The 23,345-nt window shown below is 43.0% G+C and overlaps 1 protein-coding gene across 15 annotated transcripts in view; it reads right to left on the bottom strand.

Moving 5' to 3' along the window:
• LOC124003629 (neuron navigator 2-like) overlaps positions 1–23,345 on the bottom strand; it is a 139,870-nt gene that overhangs the window by 32,274 nt on the left and 84,251 nt on the right. For all 15 annotated transcript variants that reach the window (XM_046312137.1, XM_046312051.1, XM_046312113.1 and 12 more), the window contains one exon: positions 9,865–9,994. In XM_046312137.1, coding sequence (XP_046168093.1) covers positions 9,865–9,994 — 130 coding nt within the window. The remainder of the gene's footprint in view (positions 1–9,864; positions 9,995–23,345) is intronic.

Raw genomic sequence — 23,345 nt, 5'->3', positions numbered from 1 at the left:
CATTCCAGTCAAACAACTCCACATGCCCCTATTACTGTGAATGCTTTAACATTCTCATCAGCAAACAGCACTCGTTGAAGAAACACTGTCAAGACCAGGGTGCTTTTCTTAGTGGCGTAACCCCTGGTCCACCTGAGGATCTGTCTTTTTTCAGTCATCTATCTCCTGTATTTGAGGGTTGCAAAATCCACTGGTCACTTCAATCTTGCTGAGACTAAGTTCTTCTTTTTTTTATATATATGTTTTTTCCCCCGCCTTTTATTTAACCAGGTTTCGGCCAGTTGAGAACAAGTTCTCATTTACAACGGCGACCTGGCCAAGATAAAGTGAAAGTGACCCAGCCAGGTGGCGAATCGCATCTCTGCATGTCTGGCAGACATATCAGTGTGGATGACGGATCACCACCTCAAGCTGAACTTCGGCAAGACGGAGCTGCTCTTCCTCCCGGGGAAGGACTGCCCGTTCCATGATCTCGCCATCACGGTTGACAACTCCATTGTGTCCTCCTCCCAGAGCGCTAAGAACCTTGGCGTGATCCTGGACAACACCCTGTCGTTCTCAACTAACATCAAGGCGGTGGCCCGTTCCTGTAGGTTCATGCTCTACAACATCCGCAGAGTACGACCCTGCCTCACACAGGAAGCGGCGCAGGTCCTAATCCAGGCACTTGTCATCTTCCGTCTGGATTACTGCAATTCGCTGTTGGCTGGGCTCCCTGCCTGTGCCATTAAACCCCTACAACTCATCCAGAACGCCGCAGCCCGTCTAGTGTTCAATCTTCCCAAGTTCTCTCACGTCACCCCGCTCCTCCGCTCTCTCCACTGGCTTCCAGTTGAAGCTCGCATCCGCTACAAGACCATGGTGCTTGCCTACGGAGCTGTGAGGGGAACGGCACCTCAGTACCTCCAGGCTCTGATCAGGCCCTACACCCAAATAAGGGCACTGCGTTCATCCACCTCTGGCCTGCTCGCCTCCCTACCACTGAGGAAGTACAGTTCCCGCTCAGCCCAGTCAAAACTGTTCGCTGCTCTGGCTCCCCAATGGTGGAACAAACTCCCTCACGACGCCAGGACAGCGAGTCAATCACCACCTTCCGGAGACACCTGAAACCCCACCTCTTTAAGGAATACCTAGGATAGGCTAAAGTAATCCTTCTCACCCCCCTCCCCCCTTAAAATATGTAGATGCACTATTGTAAAGTGGCTGTTCCACTGGATGTCATAAGGTGAATGCACCAATTTGTAAGTCGCTCTGGATAAGAGCGTCTGCTAAATGACTTAAATGTAAATGTAATAAAGGAAAGCAGTGCGACACAAACAACCACACAAGAGTTACACATGGAATAAACAAACGTACAGTCAAAAACACAATAGAAAAAATCTATGTACAGTGTGTGCAAATGTAGTAAGATTAGGGAGGTAAGGCAATATATAGTCCATAAAAGGCAAAATAATAACAATTTAGCATTAATACTGGAGTGCTAGATGTGCAAGTAGAGATACTGGGGGTGCAAAAAGCAACATTTTTTAAAACAATATGGGGATGAGGCAGTTGGGTATGCTATTTACAGATGGGCTGTGTACAGGTACAGTGATTGGTAAGCTGCTCTGACACCTGATGCTTAAAGTTAGAGAGGGAGATATGAGTCTCCAGCTTCAGTGATTTTTGAAATTTGTTCCAGTCATTGGCAGCAGAGAACTGGAAGGAAAGGCGGTCAAAGGGGGTGTTGGCTTTGGGGATGACCGGTGAGATATACCTGCTGGAGTGCGTGCTATGGGTGGGTGTTGCTATGGTGACCAGTGAGCTGAGATAAGGTGGGGCTTTACCTAGCAAAGACTTATAGATGACCTGGAACCAGTGGGTTTGGCGACGAATATGTAGCGAGGGCCAGCCAACGAGAGCATACAGGTCACAGTGGTGGGTAGTATATGGGGCTTTGGTGACAAAACAACATCCAATTTGCTGAGTAGAGTGTTGGAGGCTATTTTGTAAATGACATCGCCAAAGTCAATGAACGGTAGGATAGTCAGTTTTACGAGGGTATGTTTGGCAGCATGAGTGAAGGATGCTTTGTTGCGAAATAGGATGCCGATTCTAGATTTAATTTTGGATTGGAGATGCTTAATGTGAGTCTGGAAGGAGAGTTTACAGTCTAACCATACAGCTAGGTATTTGTAAGTTGTCCACATATTCTAAGTCAGAACCGTCCAGTGTAGTGATGCTAGTCGGGTGGAGGGGTGCAGCACCAGCTGCAGCAAGAGCAACATCATTGATATATACAGAGAAAAGAGGCGGCCCGAGAATTGAACCCTGTGGCACCCCCGTAGAGACTGCCAGAGGGCCGGACAACAGGCCATCCGATTTGGCACACTGAACTCTATCTGAGAAGTAGTTGGTGAACCAGGCGAGGCAGTCATTTGAGAAATAAGAATTAAGTAGTGGACTACAATGGAGGCCTACAAATCCTGAAGTGATTACCACAGGAAATCAGCATAGATGGCTCTTTCATGCTTCATGAATCAACATTACCGCCTTGAAAAAAATGAAAAAAAAAAGTGGAACAGGACCATTACATTGGGCCTACAAATAAACAATGTGTTGGAGCAGTATAGTGTGTTTTCCCGGCGCTCACCAAGCCCCAGTTATAACAGGGTATTGTTTAAATAGCTACTGAAAATACTAATAAAAATGGATTGCCAGGAAAGAATTTTAATGGCCCTGTTCTTTATCAGCATGAATCTGAAACACTAATCTCTAGGCCTATACCTGCAATAATATATCTATATTTTACAGAGCAGCAGAAAAATGCAACACAAAGCAATGATTGATTGTTGGCTTGAAGAGCTGGTTTTGGGGCCGGACTTCAATCATCTGTTGATGTTTAAGTCATTCGTTGGCACAGGAGGATGCAGAGAAAATCTTAATGGTAGAAAACATGAAAACTAAACGGGTGCCAAAGCAGCAGTCTCTGCTCTCGTCTACCAGTGCTTTTTCTATGACTGGAAATAACCTTGCTGCAGTCTTCTACACTGTAAAAAAATATATTTTGTTTGTACGTTAACTTACTGGCAGCCAGTTACCTGTACTTTGCTGTAAAAAAAAGTACAGTATGTTACCGTATATTCCAGAGAACCTTTGGTTTAACAGTATATTAGTGTCTAACGTTTACAGTAATGTACTGCTAAACCAAAGTTTCTTTGGAATTTATGGTAACATACTGAACCTTTTAGTTTTTTTACAGTCACTTACAGGTAACTGGCTGCCAATAAGTTACCGTAAAAACAACTGGATTATTTTTTTACAGTGTACAATATCACAACCACGCCAACTGCTTTATTCCTGAGAAAACTCATTCAGTGCTGTTCTCGGGATGTTCCATTGAAAAGAGACGGTCTCTACAGGAGCATTATGTGGTTAACTTTGGAAAAACATGAACTGCTTGGAACGGCTACAGACTTCTACCACACAGACTTCAACATAGACAATGTTGACAGACATAACCCACTAGGCACAGACTGGTTGAATCAACTTCATTTGTCAACTTATTGTGATGTGGAATCTAGGTGTAAAATACATTGGATTTGAAAAAAAAAGTCTGCAACTGTGGTTTTGAGGGAGAAATGTCAACCACAGGATTATGACATCATAATGTAACAAATGTCAACATAGACACATCTTGTGTAAAATATTCCTTTAAAACAACATCAATTCTTTAATGTTATATCCAATATCAGACAAAAGACTATAGGCTGAGCAGTACCTCCTACTGGAGAGTTGACCTACTACCCTTTGGTCTCCCATCCAGGGTTTTAACCAATCCCAGCCATGCTATGATACAGTACTTGTCACTGAGTATTGCCAATGTGCTATCGTGAGAATGATTGTTGATTGCGCTCCACTTAAAAACTAAATAGATTCACTGTTGCTATCGAAGTCATTCCAAACAGTAGATTTAACAGAGCAAATCAAATGTGACCAATCTTTATCACTCCTATATAGTCAATGGTGCTATTTAGGCCTATATAACATTTACAAAGTCATCAACAGCAATTGTTTCAATTCAACCCAGGGTTCAACTAAAAATAGACAATACAATAGTCCTTGGGTTTCAAGCTCTGGTTGATTTCAAATGCCATGATATTTAGTGACTTTGAATTGTGTTTGGTTGTCAACGCAACCAAATATCAACATTTAAAGGAGATGTATCTTCTGCTTGGATAGTTCAATCTGTGCCACTGACTTAGTCTGGCCTTAATAACATTTTGTCTACAAATGAATCATTGATATGTTAGAGTCACATCTGCATCTCAACCAAAAATCTAAGTTAAAGAATAGGACTGAATCGAATCATACTTTGATTAAAGTGCATTTAAAGTTTGATTTGATTCTTTAATAAATAAATAAATACTACCCAAGTCGATACAGCTCCTTTAAATTTGGATGTTTTTGTGTTGTCAACCAAACATAATTCAATATTACTTTCAAAGTAAATAGCCTAAAGTTAAGGCTCTCTTACAAACTAACGTAACAGTATTTATTCAACCTTAAAATGAGTAACAGATCCATGGTCCTATTTTGAGGTGACTGTAACTCTACAATTCTTCTTATATCATTATATAATGTCTGCATGTTCAAGATAGCGTGCATAGGTCATCGCAGGTCTGTGTAGATATTCACAATAGCTGTAATAATCACTGCAGAATCTCAAATAGCATTGATCACTTGCACCATGTACTTCTAAACAGGGCAGGTGTTGTGGGCGGGCCCTAGGGGGTCTGGCACGCCCTACTGTACCTCCTTGACTGTCCTAAATAAAACATTGAAATATGAATAATTGATTTGACCGACAGGCAGAACGACACATCAATCTCATATAAAGCATCTGTGCGAGAAAAAGAGCCCCTCTGTCTCAGTACGTGTAGCCCATGTATCTGATGCTGTCTGAACAAGAGTATGGCATGTCGTACTCTTTTTGTCCAGACAGCATCAGATACATGGTTCACCTACAGTGAGACAGAGGGGCGCTGTTTCGCTCACCCGGATGCTTTCTCCAGTGAGATAGTTTCAGCCACTAGCGAGTTGAACAGGGATGTAGTGCTGCCGGAGGCGTAGTAAAATAATATTTCTGGATACATTTGAAATAAATTATTTAATTGCTACAAAAATCCATGAAAACGATAGAATGACAAACCAAATAAATATGTAGGCTGTAGCAGCCTATAGGTAGGTAAATGGTGCTTTCTTCCCGACCTCTCAACTCAATTCAATTCAACGGCCTTTATTGGCATGGAACACATATGGTAACATTGCCAAAACAAGTGAAGTAGATAATATACAAAAGTGAAATAAACAATAAAAATGAACAGTAAACATTACACTCACAGAAGTTCCAAAAGAATAAAGACATTACAAATGTCATATTATGTATATATACAGTGTTATAATGATGTGCAAATGGTTAAAGTACAAAAGGGAAAATAAATGAACATAAATATGGGTTGTATTTATGTAATGTAATTTGTTCTTCACTGGTTACCATTTTCTTGTGGCAGCAGGTCAAAATCTTGCTGCTGTGATGGCCACTGTGGTATTTCACCCAGTAGATACTGTATGGGAGTTTATCAAAATCGGGGTTGGGTTCGAATTCTTTGTGGATCTGTGTAATCTGAGGGAAATATGTGTCTCTAATATGGTCATACATTTGGCAAGTTAGGAAGTGCAGCTCAGTTTTCACCTCATTTTGTGCTCACTGAGTCTGTACACATTCAAAGCTTTCCTTACATTTGGGTCAGTCACAGTGGTCAGTTATTCTGCCACTGTGTACTCTCTGTTTAGGGCCAAATAGAATTCTAGTTTGCTCTGTTTTTTTTGTTAATTCTTTCCAATGTGTCAAGTAATTATCTTTTTGTTTTCTCATGATTTGGTTGTGTCTAATTGTGTTGCTGTCTTGGGGCTCAGTGGGGTCTGTTTGTGTTTGTGAACAGAGCCCCAGGACCAGCTTGCTTAGGGGACTCTTCTCCAGGTTCATCTCTCTGTAGGTGATGGCTTTGTTATGGAAGGTTTGGGAATCACTTCCTTTTAGTTGGTTGTAGAATTTAACGGATCTTTTCTGGATTTTGATAATTAGCGGGTATCGGCCTAATTCTGCTCTGCATGCAGTATTTGGTGTTTTAGGTTGTACACTGAGAATATTTTTGCAGAGTCTCAATTTGGTGTTTGCCCCATTTAGTGAATTCTTGGTTGGTGAGCAGACCGCAGATCTCACAACCATAAAGGGCAATGGGTTCTATCATACCTCGGCCTAAACATCAGCGCCACAGGTAACTTCCACAAAGCTGTGAACAATTTGACAGACAAGGCAAGAAGGGCATTCTATGCCATCGAAAATAACATAAAATTTGACATATGAATTAGGATCTGGCTAAAAATACTTTAATCAATTATGCATAGTTTTTTGTGTGCTCTAGGGAGTCTAGATGGAATGTGTATTTGTGGTCCTGGTCAACTGGACCTTTTTTGGAACACCATTATTTGATCTTACTGAGATTTACTGTCAAGGCCCAGGTCTGGTAGAATCTGTGCAGAAGATCTAGGTGCTGCTGTAGGCCCTCCCTGGTTGGTAACAGAAGCACCAGACCATCAGCAAACAGTAGACATTTGACTTCAGATTATAGTAGGGTGAGTCCGGGTGCTGCAGACTTTTCTAGTGCCCCTTGCCAATTCGCTGACCTTCTCTCACTCTCTCTCTGGCGGTGGCGCAAATGATGAAGAACTGCAGATGTGTGTAAAGAGACATGTCAGTGGGAGGGTTGACCTCTTTACCAAATCCAAGAACAGCCACAGAATGAAAACACGACCAGGGGGTGATAACACGTCTGTCCTCAAAACAGTTTGTTACGGACTTGGGGTTCATGTATGACGCATTTGAGCTCGCCCTACTGTCCGAGTGTTAAGCTTACAGAAAAGTACTACCTCTATTGCGCATGCAGGCAAACTGATCCACCGCATGAACCGTATCATCCCACCAACGGGATCTAGCATCGAAATGCACTGCGTGTCCGCCTTGATGTTCATAAAACTCCATGGTCCTCCTCTTAAGCAGTGGGATCCAAAACCCTATGTGATCAACCCGGTTAGGGAGGTGACCAACTTGTTTTTCTCTGTAGGCTTAGTGCTCGGACAGTAGGGTGGGATTCAAGTGCGTCATCCAGCACCACATTTTAAAGGGCGCTCAAATTGCTTAAATGAACCCTTATCAAGTTCCGCTGCCTACACCTACTCATCACATATTAGTATTATTAGTATTGCTATTACAAATAAAAAAAGACTACCACTTCTCACAATGGTGCTCGTTTAGTAAAGTTAGATCCAAGCTGAATCATTGCCTCACAAAATCACATCATGATTTTACATAACAGAACAGAATATAATAGCATGTTCTGTACAGTAGTAGTAGGTGTATAATATGTTACACCAAAAACACCTCCTCAGTCATTTCTTATCTAGAGCTGAATAGTCAAAAATGTTTCCTCATGCGGCCAAAACTCAATAGCGCACAGGACCCAAGTGGTAAATATAAAGATCCAGTCCATTTTACATTTTGGAGGCCCAATACACTTCAGCGTTGTGATGGAAAAATTCTAGTAAAATGCATAGAGCTTAGAATTAAAGAGCTATTGTCGTATATTATTCAACCTAATCAGACAGGTTTTTTACATGGACAAAAATGTGGAGATAATATAAGGCAAGTACTGGAAACAATAGAACACTATGAGAAATCTGGGAAACCAGGCCTGGTTTTCATAGCTGACTTTGAAAAGGCTTTTGATAAAGTATGACTGGAATTTATATATAAATGCCTGGAATATTTCAATTGTGGAGAATCTCTTATACAATGGGTTAAAGTTATGTATAGTAACCCTATGTGTAAAATAGTAAATAATGACTACTTCTCAGAAAGTATTCAACTGTCAAGAGGAGTAAAACAAGGTTGTCCACTATCAGCATATCTATTTATTATGGCTTTCGAAATATTAGCTATTAAAATCACATCCAACAATAATATCCAAGGGCTTAGAAATCCGTGGTTTAAAAACAAAGGTGTCATTGTACTCTGATGATTCATGTTCTTTTAAATCCACAACTTGGATCCCTCCACAGCCTCAGAAGATCTGGATACTTTTTCTAACCTCTCTGGATTACAACCAAATTATGATAGATGTACTATGTTACGTATTGGATCACAAAAAAATACAACTGTAACATTATCGTGTAGTTTACCAATTAAATGGTCTGACGGTGAAGTGAACATACTCGGTATTCATATCCTGAAAGAAAGAAGCGATCTCACTACAATACCTTTTAACAGAACGTTAGCAAAAATAGATAAGATCTTGCTACAGTGGAAAGGAAAATACCTGTCTATTTGTGGAAAAATCCCCCTGATTAACTCTTTAGTCATATCCCAGTTTACCTTTTTGCTTATGGCCTTGCCTACACCTAGGGAACAGTTTAAAATTATACGAGCAAAGAATTCAATTTTATTTGATACGGCAAGCCAGACAAAATTAAACAAGCCTATTTTATATAATGAATATGATTTCGGAGGGCAGAAATGATTAAATATGAAAGCATTAGACCTCTCACTAAAGGCTTCAGTCATACAGTTATACTTAAATCTGAACTTATTTCAGCTCATGAAACATGGGACCAACACTTTACATGTTGTGTTTATATTTTTGTTCAGTGTATTTTTAAGTAGTGTTCAGCAGCGTGTCGCCCAGGACCTGGGGGGCTGCTGGGTAAGAGAGTTTCCCACCACACCACGTCTTGCCTGTCACCAACCCTGATGGGCCCTAACCAAGACACCATTTTAAAGGAGGTTTTTGTGGAGGCCAGGAGATAAGAAATAGTTGGGATGTCTGGGTCTCATGCAAACTGCCTTCTGTATAATGACAGACAGCTCCACACCAGGGCCTCCCTGTGGGTTCACACCGAGGAAACCTTTAATTACAGGAGTGGAGATCTGACTGAAAATGTTGCTATTCTCAGGGCCAGATTTAAAAAATGTAACTAACTTGGAGCTGGTTTCCTTGTGTTTTCACCGGGGTTTTATTGCTCAAAAAACTTGCGGGCCCAAATAAAACCAACCGCAGGCCAAATTCGGCCGCGGGCCACCAGTTGGAGAACCATGACCTGAAGGAAATGCACCATAAGTTTCTAGAACCAAGATTGAGACAGGTTTACTGTATGGCAAACAAAGTCTGCACCTCAGATCGATGGTCTAAAAATTTGAAAATGTGCACTTAAGAATAAATACCTACTGAAGGGATTATCGGGATAAAATAAACCGTGAACCTGGGTGGTGGTGTGCCTGGCTGCGATTTCAATACACACTTTGAAGCAACCACATCAGCACATACTGCAGAACAGACACAGATGTGTATTTGGCACTATGCTTATAACTGCAGTGAGAAAGTTGAAGTGAAGCCTAGTGTATGCAGTTCCTTCCAGCTTACGATACCCATTCAAATGATTGGGGCCAAGAGAATCAAAGTATATAAACTTAGATTCCCTATAAGTCCCTGGTATATTAGATAGGAGAGCCTAAGCGCTCATACATTAGACTAATAAGAATATCAACTATGGTAATGTCTGGCTGCAGACATCATGTGATCTATATACTCCGAGTCTCTTAAAGGGAAATAAAAGTTTCATTAAAAAAAATGTTTTTTTAACTTAATAAAAAAATCAACATGTTTCAAAGCCAAAGATGCTGCCACCCTAGAAATAACATGTTCATTCACCCTTCTAGTCATTCTAATAATATGCCACCTCCTACAGTGTCATTGGGGCAGAACCTACCTGGCCCTCTAGGTCCTTGCAGGAGACGGACGGAGTATTGACATAGGAGCTGACTGAGGAGCTGGTGTTGATGTCATCTGTGTCGACGGTGTCACTGATCCCACTGCTCACCGAGCTGCTGTCGTCCCAACTGGGAGCGAGGAACACAGAAGAGAGAAAGAGTATGAGTTCAAATGTTAAGTGGTAGGAGTTCGTAGCGAGAAAGGGGGAAGACATGATAGACCAAACAACAGGGAGAAAGCAAGAGACACTGTAGAGCAGGGGTGTCAGACCAGTCCCCCCCCCCCGTTATCAAAAAAGATGCTTGTTCAGGCCACTTTTCTCTCTGTAGTTGATTATGGTGACTTGTTGTAATATGCATGCAACCTCCTCCGTCTTACAGAGACTGGACTCTGTTTATCATAGGTCCTTGTGCTTTATTACAAATGCCAAGTCACTCACCCACCATTGCACCAAATTGGTAGCTTGGACCTCACTTTATATGCGCAGAAAGATACTTTTGTATGTGTTCATCTACAAAGCCCTTTTGGGAAAACTCCCTCTTTACCTGTGTAGTCTGGTCTCCTTCACCAGCAGCAGTTACCATACCTGGTCTGCTAGGGGGTTGCTACTTAAAGTCCCCAGGACATTCACAGTGTTAGGCAAAACTGCCTTCTCTTCGTGTGCACCAGACGCATGGAATAATCTACAATCCATGCTTCATCTAGATATGTTTAGTGCCACTGAATGAATTTAAAATATTGATGAGAGGCTCTGTGACAGAGGAGTGTAAATGTTTGTTTTTTTTAGGCTGGATCATGTTGTTGTATTGTTTTGTTGTATGTTTTAACGATGTCATGTATTGATTGTTGCTGCCTTCTTGGCCAGGTCTCCCTTCAATAAGAGACTCTGAGTCTCAATGAGTTAAATAAATAAAAAATAAAATCAGGGAGGGTCTGAGGGTGGAACTTAAAATGTGTTATATGTCCATGTCATCAAAATGTACAAAAGACTGTTCTCCTCCCTGGCTGTCTAGCGACATGCGGTCGGGGTACCCACCCTGTGCAAAATTAATGGGGGAAAATAACTGTTATGTAAAAATAAAAAAAATACACATCTTTATCAATAATCATTTTATCAATGAGCTTAAGGACATACAGCAAAAGAAGGGATAGAAAATAACAGGATCATTTCAAACTGAGCGTTATCTCTGTGGCTGCGCTGCTCGCAATCAACTCGACTGCTTCCCCTGCCTGCTGTTCTCCACCAGCAACAGCGTGTGGACAAGAGCCGGTTACTGCGACTTGAACAACTAGCCCACAGCACTCAACAAGCATGAGAAATCTGTGCCTCACATCCAGAGCCAGATAGCTCTGAAGAGATTCAGTAGCTCACCGCTAGATCTGCCATTGAATGAACAACGGAGGTTGAACATCGGCATGCACAATATGCAAAGGTAAACGAGAACCGTGAGATTTCTGAAAGACCTAGCTAATTAATGCTACATGCTACCTAAACAGGAGATGACATTTCGTGGCAGCGATGAGAGTGCCAGCTCATCAAACAGGCCCAGGGGCAACCATGTGGAACTAGTACACGCCTTAAGACCGAGCTGAAAAAGATGAACAGTTAGCAAGACGCCACCGTGTTTGATTTCTGCTCGCCGCCCGTGGAGTTTTCAAAGAAACAGTCACGCTCTTCTGTGTTCTGCGGAACCAAAAAGATGAATATCGGTTTCTGCCGTACCCGTAACGGCGGCACAATGAAAGAGCTGGAACGGCAGCGACAAGACTTTGATCGTTTCTATGAGCGATTCAAGCAGAAATCCAATGACCCGGGCCTGGCAGAAAGCGAAACTCGTAGTAAACAGCCGATCAGTAGAGAGGGGGCGAATCTACTACTACATGCTGGACAATATTAATGTTCAGATGAGAGCCAGGTTTGACCACTTTGGTGACTTTCATTTCATTGGCTTAGAGGACTGCAAAAAAATCGAAACAATGTCGCAAATTTCGACACCAGCAAACGAGAGCCTGTCAAATTATGCCAATTACTTCGATTTCGTTTAGACTTAAGGAAGATCTCGTCGGATTGTGCAGTTAACAAATGGTACAGGACAAATCACACGGACAGCTCCTCATTTTCTTCTTCCAGCATGACCAGACACAGACTGAGTTACTGCAGCTGGTGCTCACTATACCAGCCACAACAGCATCCGTTGAGAGGTCATTTTCGCCACTGAAACGGATAAAGACATACAGTCGAAACCGGACCGATAAAGGCTGACTCTCATCCCTTGCCATCATCTCCATTGAGAATCGAGACCGAGAGACTTTTAAAACGGAGGGCCAACAGGGAGGAGTCCTACAGTTCAGTCGCTGATGTCTTTACCCAGAGGGAAAGAGGGAGGGAGGGAGCGCCCACTACTATAATCACATTACATGTCTATTGTGTTAGTATATATCTCAATCAGTAGCACCGACTACTAGGCATTTAGTGTGTGTAGCGCTGTCTACAAGTAGCCCTACTCGCTGGCATTTGGGTCGCTGTCTGTGGTGCTGAAAGTTGCCTGGTCGTGCAGGGCAGTTGCGCATTAGGGCCTGTGAATGTGTGCCTAAAGGTTGTTCCGCCTACCTGCTGCTGTTTGATGGTTGGTTGTGGTTGTTTGATGGTTATCCTTGTGATCGCGTCATACTGAAAAACAGCGTAGCAACAAATCCGCTTTATGGGTGTGTGCGTGTGGAGTGAGTGAGTGATAGACAATAGAAAGTGTCGCCCCGGCCTCGGACCTGACCGCACGTCACTGTTTGCTTCGGCGACATTAGCAAGCAGGACAGAGTGAAAAGACTTTGGGCGTAGGCCCGTTATCCTTTCTTCACGGTTTCAATTTGGTTTCAGCCATTTCAACGTCGATTCAAATACTCAAACCACCCACGGGGCCCTGAGTTTAACACGCGCTGCAGAGAGACAGAGATACATCAATGAGACTGGACAGGGTAGAAAGAAGAAAAGAAAACCCTATTATTCTCCCTCTTTCTTATTCTCCCTCTTTCATCATGCCTGTGACGTTAGGAACGTCTCCCTCCAAATTCCTAACTAGTTTTAATTAGCGTTCAGCAGAGGGTCCTGGGGAGGGGGGGCTGCTGGGTAAGAGAGTTTCCCACCACACCACGTCCTGCCTGTCACCAACCCTGATGGGCCCTAACCAAGACACCATTCTAAAGGAGGTTTCTGCGGAGGCCAGGAGATAAGAAATAGTTGGGATGCCTGGGTCTCATGCAAGCTGCCTTCTGTGTGATGACAGACAGCTCCACACCAGGGCCTCCCTATGGGTTCACACTGAGGATACCTTTAATTACAGGAGTGGAGGTCTGACTGAAAATGTTGCTATTGTCAGGGCCAAAGGCTCTATCTGTGTGTGAACGGACTTAAAGATGTGTGTGTGTGTAGATGTGTGAGGAGTTTATCATCCACTAGTCTGTGTGACAGAACCACTCCTTTCACAGTACTCACAGAGGTGTTGAAGTGTTGAGGGAGTCGGGTGGGGTGGGGGGGGGGGTCTCTTTATGATTCTAAGTTCACACGGATCAGGACACTCACTCCTTCCAAGTCTGCCTGTCTGTCTGTCCTCAGTCTCCCATGCCAGTGTGATTGTTGCTGAGCTAACCAAAACAAACTCGGCCAGCCACAGCCAGACACTGCTGAGTGTTCCCTGTGAGAGCATCAACATCTCAGCCAGAAGCAACAGACCCCTCAATTCACTGGTCTACTCAGTCCACTGTCTCAACTAAGTCCAACCATGATGACCGTAATGAATGATGAACTGACTCAACAGTAGTTCTAAACATCACCCACAGGTTCCATTCTGGCAGGTAGGTGGGCAGAGGTTTGGCTCTAATCTAACACTAGCCAGGCTTGGGTTTCAAAGCTACCGGCAATTTACCAAAGTTACCAGAATCTTCAGTAATTTTGGTAATTAACCAAAATGTATGGCAATCTATCGTATTTGATCATTTAAACTTGAATAACCTACGTATTTGTTATTAATATATAGTATTGTCCATAAGTTTGTAACAGATAGACCATATGATTCAAGAGGAAATAGCACAATTAATGAAAAAAGCATCTTAATCAACAACGCCAATATTTTCAATTAACTCTGCAACTCTTCCATTGACAATGAGGTGTGTAGAAAATAACAGGTTCATGCTGAAACCCTCATATTAAACATCAATTGGTATTCACTCAGTTGGTTTGTATTTAGGATAATGTTTTACAGCTTTGTCATTCTATTTTGTATTTTAAAATCATCTTATTTAATTATTTCATATATTTTACATGTGATAAGGCCAGACAGGGGGCCAAAGATAATTGCAGACACCTGCGATAATCTGAAGTACCCAAAATGTCCACTAGATGTCTTGTGATAGATGACATAAAATCCCACATTCTGGTAGTTTACTGGTAAAATGTGAAATTTACAGTAATATACCCTCCCACTGCAACCCTAAGCCAGTCACAGTTGCTACATTTCCATTGAGGTTTTACCACAATGTTTTACCCAAAAGGCTCAGACTTTTCTGTTTCCAACTACATGGGCTGGCACCGGTGTCTCCCTAGGCCACGGCTCCGGCGGACCTACTCTAACTTGGAGCCAAGGCAAGTACCCTGGGTACTTTTCAGCTTTCATTTACATAACAATGTCTAACTGTGAACTTTAACACCTTCTCACAAAGCAACAGTCTTGAATGATGCCGAGGTTGTTGATTCTGATCGCCAGAAGTCTTTAGTGTCACACACCTGATGGAAACACCATAACACCAGAGCTGGCATTAACATAAAACACTGGCAGTCCACTGGAGTGGGGGTAAGTGTCAGTGGTAAAGCACCAGGTGTGTTCTGCTGGCCAGATGCCTGCCCAGTGTCCTGCAGTGCCCAATCCAGCCCTTGTTTCACTGCACAGGTCTTCGCACACACACACACACACACACACACTAGAACTCCATCCACACAGCTACACCAAAACAATTCATCTTTTCACTGAGCCAGGGCCGAGACATGCAAGACAAGGCCAGGGGCTGGAGTGGGGTGGCAAAGGTGGAAGAGGTCCAGCACAAAGACACAGTCACTCAGTATTCAGAATGTCTCCCGTCCTCCGTTTCAGCTTGGGAGAGTTCTACTGTATACTTTATGGACTTGTGAGAACTGAAGTGGTCAAAACAATACATATTTCAGATGGACCCATTCTGCTTCTAGCCACCCAGCACAGGACTAATCATGGCTGGTGGGCTGAGGTTCAGACAGGTTACTGTTCACCCTTTGCTATGCTATCAACCCTGATTATTTGTTAAATGGAGGAGGGAGTCTCCTGGGGGTGTTCTAGGCTGTGAGTCAGAGATTGACTGGGGGTAGAGTGAGCTCTCAACCCATGTAGGCTGACTGATACTGTAGCTCCTCCAGGGCCTGGGGGAAATATAGGTTAGGTACAGGTTAGGACCTCCCCTCCTCCTGCAGTGCTGCTTCCTCCAGTCTGAATAATGAGCAGAGACTGGAGCTGGCAGGGTACACCTGGCCCCTAATCAACATCGCCCCTAAGTCTCTCTCTCTCTCTCTCTCTCTCTCTCTCTCTCTCTCTCTCTCTCTCTCTCTCTCTCTCTCTCTCTCTCTCTCTCTCTCTCTCTCTCTCTCTCTCTCTCTCTCTCTCTCTCTCTCTCTCTCTCTCTCTCTCTCTCTCTCTCTCTCTCTCTCTCTCTCTCTCTCTCTCTCTCTCTCCTCTTCCATTCTTCCCATCTCTCTTCCCATCTCTCTTCCCATCCCTCCTCTCGTTTCCCCTTGACTGGGAGATTGTCTCTTATCAAAAATGTGTACTTGCAAAGAAAGATGACCAATATATTCCATGACCAGGAAAGTATGTGAAAGACTAAGGTGAGTTGATATTGTTGTGTTTGTTTAGATATTAAAGACTGGGGTCTCTATAGAGTAATTTGGGGGTGGTGTGGCGGCACACACTGTATACCTCCCTGTTTCTGTGTGGCGAATGCAGGATTAGAGACACAGGGACCCCAGAGGAGTGAGGGGATCAGTGGACACTCTCTGGGACAAGACATTGGGTGACTTTGGTCTGAGAGGCCAGTGGAGGGAAGTGAGCCGAGCTCAATCCAGAGGCCCCCACACCACACTGTCCTGCATGTCCACTCTGTTTGGTCAGGGTGGGAAGACATTAGTTCTACTAGACTTCTCACCCCATCAGCAATATATTCAAAGCTGTTGCCAAGCGATGAACACCTAACTCCAAGCTGCTCAGGTCATTACACAGACAAAAGTGTCACATAACCGTTTTATACTTGCTTGGAATAAAAACAACACCATAACTATAATTTGATAACAAATGATATTAGAATGGCTGATTGCTGACATAAAAAAAGCCAGTCTGTCAGTACACTAAAGCAGACAGATTAGGGAGAAAACAAACCAGGCAAAGACAAACCCACTGGGCACACCCGCGTCATTTCAACGTGGAAATATGGGTAATTTTCGGTTGAGACGTTGATCAATGAAATTTCAACCTTTATTCGCCCAATCAAAAAGACTGGCAGAAGTTTGTTGAATTCCCAATGTATTATCATTATGCACCACCAGATTCCAATAGAAAAACAATGTCTGATGTTTGGTTTAGCTGTCATATAAATGTGTTATCACTGCACTTTCAACCATTTCAAAGCAGAACAAAATTCTAATTGGAATACAATGTCAGATATTTCTGTGTTTATACAACGTAATGTGCTCTCACTGTGCTTCATCTAATACCACAACAAAATGACCTGGATCGCAGTTGAGATTACATTCAAAGCACATGGTGCAAGTGATGCACAGATACTTGTATTGTGAAGATCTCCACTGACCTGCGACCTTTGCATGCTATCTTGAACATGTACGCTTTTCTATGATAGCATAATACGATTTTTAGAGTTACATTCACCTCAAAATGTGGCCATGGATGAGTTACTCATTTTAATGTTGAATTAAAACTGTTACATTAGTTTCACACACTAGGCGTAACATAGTAAGATGTAAATCCGGGAAAATCCAATTGGTGTGATATGTAACATTTGGTATGGTTATATTAGACGAAAGGTTGCTTAATGCAAAAACTAAAGGAGGGTGGTTGGTCGGTGTGGATGGATAGGCGTATAACGCGAACGTCTAGCAACCCAAAATGAGACATGGATTGTGTATGTGTGCCATTCAGAGGGTGAACGGGCAAGACAAAGATTTAAGTGCATTTGAATGGGATAATGTTCCCCCTAGCTTCCCCGGCACTGCTGCGCAGAAGAAATATCAACCCACACAGAGAAGCACGAGATTGAACTTGAGAGATTTCTCCCTTAGTTAACACTATCAATGTTTCTCTTTACTGTGGCAACTGTGATCGAATCAGCGCAATATTAGCCAGTTTCAATGCAACACACCGAAACAAAATGAACTATGCAAGAGATTTTGTTGTAGACAGAAGGCATCGGAGTAGGATTCTGTTGCATTGACAAGCAGGACTCAGCCAGTACTCCACACATACTGGTGTGTATAACCAATCAGAGCTGCAGTAGGCCTGTATGCAAAATAGACCATTGCCATATATGGATCTGTGCCATTCACTTTGAACTGGACTGTGTTTACAGCATGAGTGGTCAAAGCGTGTACACTTCTAGACACCTTTGGAAAGCAAGTCAGGTAAAGAGCTTTTTTTTGTCTTAAAGGGGCAGTGTTGTATTTAGAGACGGTCTTGAATAAGCTAAGTAGCCAATAGGCAGAGGGTAGCATAATTTGCATGATTCTCTGTAATAATGGTATGGGAATAATGATGCATTTTATTTTGTAAAGTGGTTCCTTGCAACAAACAACAATTCTCTGGAGAGAATTGCTTGTGGAAGATTAACGAGTGCATGTTTCCATGGGATATCTGTTGCTGCTAAGGAGTACCGTCTGCATTGATAGCCGTGCTTGCTGTGGATCTCGTGAGGACACCTGCACGGAACTGCCGAGGGAATATCTACGAGTCGTGAGGTGGGGTGCTTCGGGACTTTATGTGTGTCGTCATTTCTTTTGAGCTCCAACGCGCGCCAACGGGTTTAAGCAGGCTTTGCAAGTCATTTGGGCATAGGTTGTGAGAAACCATTGGGGTTGATTCCTTTTTATTTCTTTTGATGTGGCACATTGAAAATGCGATCATATAGACCTTGAACCTATGTCTGTTCTATCTGAAGTTAATACTCTCGTTGTCATCACCCTAGTGAGTTTACAATAGGGATTCTTCTTGGAGACGTCCTTCTTAACTAACATTCGTGGAGATATTCTAAGTAAGGTCATATCGTGAGAGTCAAATTCGAGCCTGGTGAGAGGGTTACACTAGCAAGCAAGGGATAAGGACGCTGCAAGCCAATATGGCAATGGAACATTTCGAACAAACGACTGGCTTGCGTCCATAGATACCGAACAAAATGACTGAACGACTGGGTGTCGTCTCTGGCAACCGAACCGATAGATCGAACGACCAGCCGGCTTGGGTAGCAACCTTAGATTTGTGTCGGGACTATATCTTGTGGAAGGATGAAATAGTATGAATAATGTCATAATAATAAAGATTTGAATGAAAATATGTAAATCATTATTTGTATATGTTGGTAACTCGCTGTGCAACAGTAATAATGCCATCGAAGGCGGAGTTTGGAGGATATATTGGCACGATTTGCCGGCCCTTGACTTTGTCTCTGGCCTAACAGCACCCGTGCCAATATATCCTCCAAACAACGGCTTCTCGGTTATTATCACTTAAATAGCCACGGTAGCCTACTTGACCACTGTCTGAAACTAACTCAAAGCGGGTTCAGCCTCAGTGTTCACAGTAAACACGCACTGGAAGTTGCACAGAAGTTTCACAACGTTAAAAGTTTGTGCTCAGCAGACCGGAAATTTGCTATAGAGGTAAACACGGGAAGCATTGGACCCAACATGGGTCAGCATCCCTGTGGAACGCATTTGACATCCTGCAGAGTCCATGCCCCGACCAAATTGAGGCTGTTTTGAGGGCAAAATGGGGGGGGGGGGGGACTCAATATTAGGAAGATGCTCTTAATGTTTTGAACACTAAGTTTTTGACTTACATTTGGTTACATTTATTTTTTCTCTGTTAAACCTTCCCTTTGGAATAACTTCAATAGCAACAGTGAATCTATTTAGTTATTAAGAGATCTCTCAATAGTCATTCTCACAACAGCACATTGGTAGTAGTCATTGGCAAATATCAATGCTGGGCTACGTTAAAACCCTGGATGGGAGACCAAATGGATAGCTGTAGATAGATCAACTCTTCAGTCGGAGGTGCTGCCCAGCCTGTTGTTTTTTCCCGATAGCGGATATAACATCAAAGGCCTGACGTTGATTCAAAGGCACAAATTCAACATATTTTAAACAAGGTTTGTCTATGTTGAAAATTGGTTAGCATTAATGACACAATTCTGTTGATGAAATGTCATCCTCAAAACAACAGTGAATGACTTTCTGCAAATCCGATGTGTTTTCCACACAGATTCTACGGCACAATACGTTGGCAAATGACGCTAAAACAACATTGATTCAACCAGCTTGTGCCCAGAGGGAAGCTCTCTGTAACCATTGTCTGTAGGCCTTCAGCACTCGGCAATGAACCGCTCACATTAATAAAACACATCACTCAAAAGGAGCAACACTGTTTAAGGACAATTTGCATGCATGAATAGGAACACGTGGCCTGACATTAAGCGATGCGCTACATTCAAGGATAAATTACATTTAGCTGCCATTTTAGGAGCTCCTGTGAAGGTTGTCACATATTCACTACATCTAAAAAGAATCCATTAAAACAAACACACCTGTAAAAATGTATAAGAAATGTACCCGTTTTAAACTCCAACACAAAATTGTATAGCTCCACAACACCACAAATAAAGATTCTCTATTCTAATCTCACACAAACAAGACAATGATAGTGAGCCAAAGCCAACTCAGACCCACATGGCTGTGGTCCTGCAGAATTGTCTGTCTGTCTGTCTGTCTGTCCATACCTGAGAGAGCCAGCAGCAGTAGCAGCCCACTGTGATATCCCCTGGCTGCAGTAGGAGCTACTAGGAGCTCGCTGAGGGAAGCAGCTGAAGTTGGACTGACTACACTTCCCCCGTCCTACTCAGTCCTCCGCTACAGCACACTGACTGACTTACTGACTGACTGATCTCTCCCCCTGCAGCGAGACAGGCAGCCACACACACACACTGGGGGGGGGGGGGCTCACACACACAAACACAGAACTGCCACAGAGGGGAGTAATCTGAACTGGGAGCAGAGTTAACCTGGGAAGTACTTCAAACACCACTTCAGCTTCTGAGTCACCATCCAGACAGCCAAGTTAGAGCTGATAAAAACAGAACAGGACCTGTGAGGTCCTTCAAACATAGGTAGGTAAGCCTCAGATCTCAGAACAGCTTTACCTCTGAGATGTTCAAACAATAATAAGCTATTAACATGATCTCAGAACAGCTAACCTAAGAAGCGCTTTAAACCCACATTTGTCCAAACCAAATGCTTTTATTTTGCCAGGTGGATGGTGCTTGGGGGGTATTTGTAAAGACAACAAGCCCAGGAGGACACGTTGGTGGATTTTCCTAAGCCAATCTAAATTGTACATTCCAATGAGGCTCATTTTCTTTCCCTGCTTTCCCTTAAAAGGATTGTTCAGGGTCATGTCCCCAGGTCAGGGATCAAGTTTTAAAAATGGCTGACTCACTAACTCAGAGGAAAACATCAACATTAAGCAAGAAAGCCAAACCAGCCCCCTGGTCATGTTCAATATCTCTTCACTTTCCAGTGATATTCAAGTGACATGCATTTCACAAAGATCTTGACTGAAAGTAAGGTGGTCGCCCAGGACTGTTAACAAACAAACTCTAATAAGCTGACTGACCCATATTTTAAATTTGCTTCATAAGCAGAAACCAACAACACACATATAGCAGAACCGCACTTGACAAGCATAAAATATAAAATGTAGTATTATATTTATATGCGTGTTTTTTTTACGCACACTTAGAAAAAAGTTGTCATCTAGAACGTAAAACGGTTCTTTGTCTGTGCCTATAGGAGAACCCTTTGAAGAACCCTTTTTGGTCCCCGGTAGAACCCTTTTGGTTCCAAGTAGAACAGTTTTAGGTTCCAGTAGAACTCTTTCCAGAGCGGGTTCTACATGAAACCCAAAATGGTTCTACCTGGAACAAGATTTTTATTTTATACCTGGAACCAAAAAGGGGACAGCCTTTAAGAACCCTTTTTTCTAACAGTGCATCATAAAACGGGACCGCTATACATTTAGCTTCAGATTCAGTGTGTAGAGGGAGGTTGATTGGCACATTCCAGGCTAGCAGGCTAGCAGCCCAAACCTCTGAAGCCAGTCGTGTGTAATGGCATGGCTGCCTCAAAGCCGGAGGACTGCCAGGAATTCAGCAGAACAACAAATCTCTCGACAGACTCAGTCTCTCTCTCCCTCTCTCTCCCCTTCTTTCTCTCGCTCTCTCTTTCTGACGCGCATGTCTGTCTCTCAAATGAGTGTAGTAATCAAGCAGCAGAGAAATGACACAATTTCCACTGTATTCTGTAGTTTCAGCTGTCCTGGAAAAAAAAACATTCTACTTCTGAATAAATTCGGTTCAGAATGAAAAAGAAATGACGAAAAAAAGACATTGCTGACAAGCTGACCTAAATATAATTAGCTAAGTCAAATTGTTTCTTTTCTGAGCATGTGCAGTACCTTAAGTAGTCCAGTTTCTTTGCAAGCTATTGGCTGCTAGCTGCTACCAGCAAAACATTTGACCCAGAGTGATCATGTGTTATGGGCTCCTCTGGCCTGGTCCGGCTGTGATTTCACATCTCTGATGTGAACCCAAGCAGAGTTCCCTCTCCTTGTTCCAGTGTTACTCTGCTGAGACGGTGGGAGCTGGAGTTGGACTGTGGAATAGCAGGTCACAGGGCGGAGTAGTGCTCTACACACACACACCCCCCACACGCAAAGTTACTCAAGCAGACATACAGTGGGGCAAAAAAGTATTTAGTCAGCCACCAATTGTGCAAGTTCTCCCTCTTAAAAAGATGAGAGAGGCCTGTAATTTTCATCATAGGTACACTTCAACTATGACAGACAAAATTAGAAAATAAAATCCAGAAAATCACATTGTAGGATTTTTAATGAATTTATTTGCAAATTATGGTGGAAAATAAGAGGCTCCTCTGTCCAAACATAAACACACAATCAAAGCTCAAAATGCAGCTCAAATCCACAACATGACATGCCACAATAACAAAGGCTGATAGAGTCACACTAGCGTTGAGTGTTCTTTTGTTATCGCTCTCTGAGTGTTGAACATTCTATTGCTTCTGCAGAGAAAGACACATGGAAATGACAGATTACTTCATCCACTGCCACATTAAATCCACTTCCATCATCCATCGCTCCAGGTGACAGAGTACGATTTACACCTTCCCTTCCTTGCTTCCTTTTCACGCCGACTCATTTGCATGCCAATCGGCTGCAGGGTGTTATTCCTCTCAAGCATAATCAAGGTATTGTCCGGAGCACTCAATTACCACAATTTAGGGTGTGAAACGCCTCTATTTCAAAACACTCTGACTGAAGGGCCAAACACAATGTAGTTTCACATCAGCGTGGCGAGGAGTTTGAAGAGGCCTCTCTTCCTATCCACATGACATGTGGTCAAGAGCTGAGATGTAACAAAAAAAAAGCTATTTTCATTCATTGTTTTCCGTATAGGCTTGGCTTTCCATCTGATTCTCATACAACAGCCCAATCATGTGCAAATATATCTGCATCCATCCATTCAGCCGTCAGATGTTCCAATGCATCGCTTGTGTCGATCTTGCTCTGCGAAGTGGTGGTTTCTTAACCAGATGAACAGATAAAACACGTTGTCCCATCGCTCTTCCTCTCTTCCAGACGTTGTGTTTGCACACACAGCTCCTGGGGACGGGCATGTAACACAGCCAGCAACACATCGCTAAATCACTTTCACACCACTCTGGACTCCTCTATCTCTCTGGTTTAACTCCTAGACAATAAAACAATATGGTGCTTGTGTTCACGTAGTGTTGCCAAGATTTCAGCCAATATCACACCGTGTCCTAAACTAAATCACATGGGCCGCCTTTAACTGTGTCAACAAGTGGCATCTGCTCAGAAGCTACTGACGTGAACTCCATAGGAGGTCGTCAACCTTTCGTAGCCGTTCCCCGTGTTCCAGCGGCATAGTGTCATCCCTAGAGAACCAAGGGAGGACCTTCACTTCTTCCCAGGGCACAAATCACATGGACATAAAGAATGCTCATTCTCGCCGTAAGTTCTCACACTTTCTGCTTGTACCGTTAGAGCCCAATGACACTGCTCACTTATCTGTTGTGTAGTGGGCTGT

The sequence above is a fragment of the Oncorhynchus gorbuscha genome, linkage group LG02, assembly GCF_021184085.1.
Source record: "Oncorhynchus gorbuscha isolate QuinsamMale2020 ecotype Even-year linkage group LG02, OgorEven_v1.0, whole genome shotgun sequence".
Lineage (NCBI taxonomy): Eukaryota > Metazoa > Chordata > Actinopteri > Salmoniformes > Salmonidae > Oncorhynchus > Oncorhynchus gorbuscha.
The sequence above is the reverse complement of the archived record's forward strand: the minus strand, read 5'-3'. Positions and strand labels throughout refer to the sequence as shown.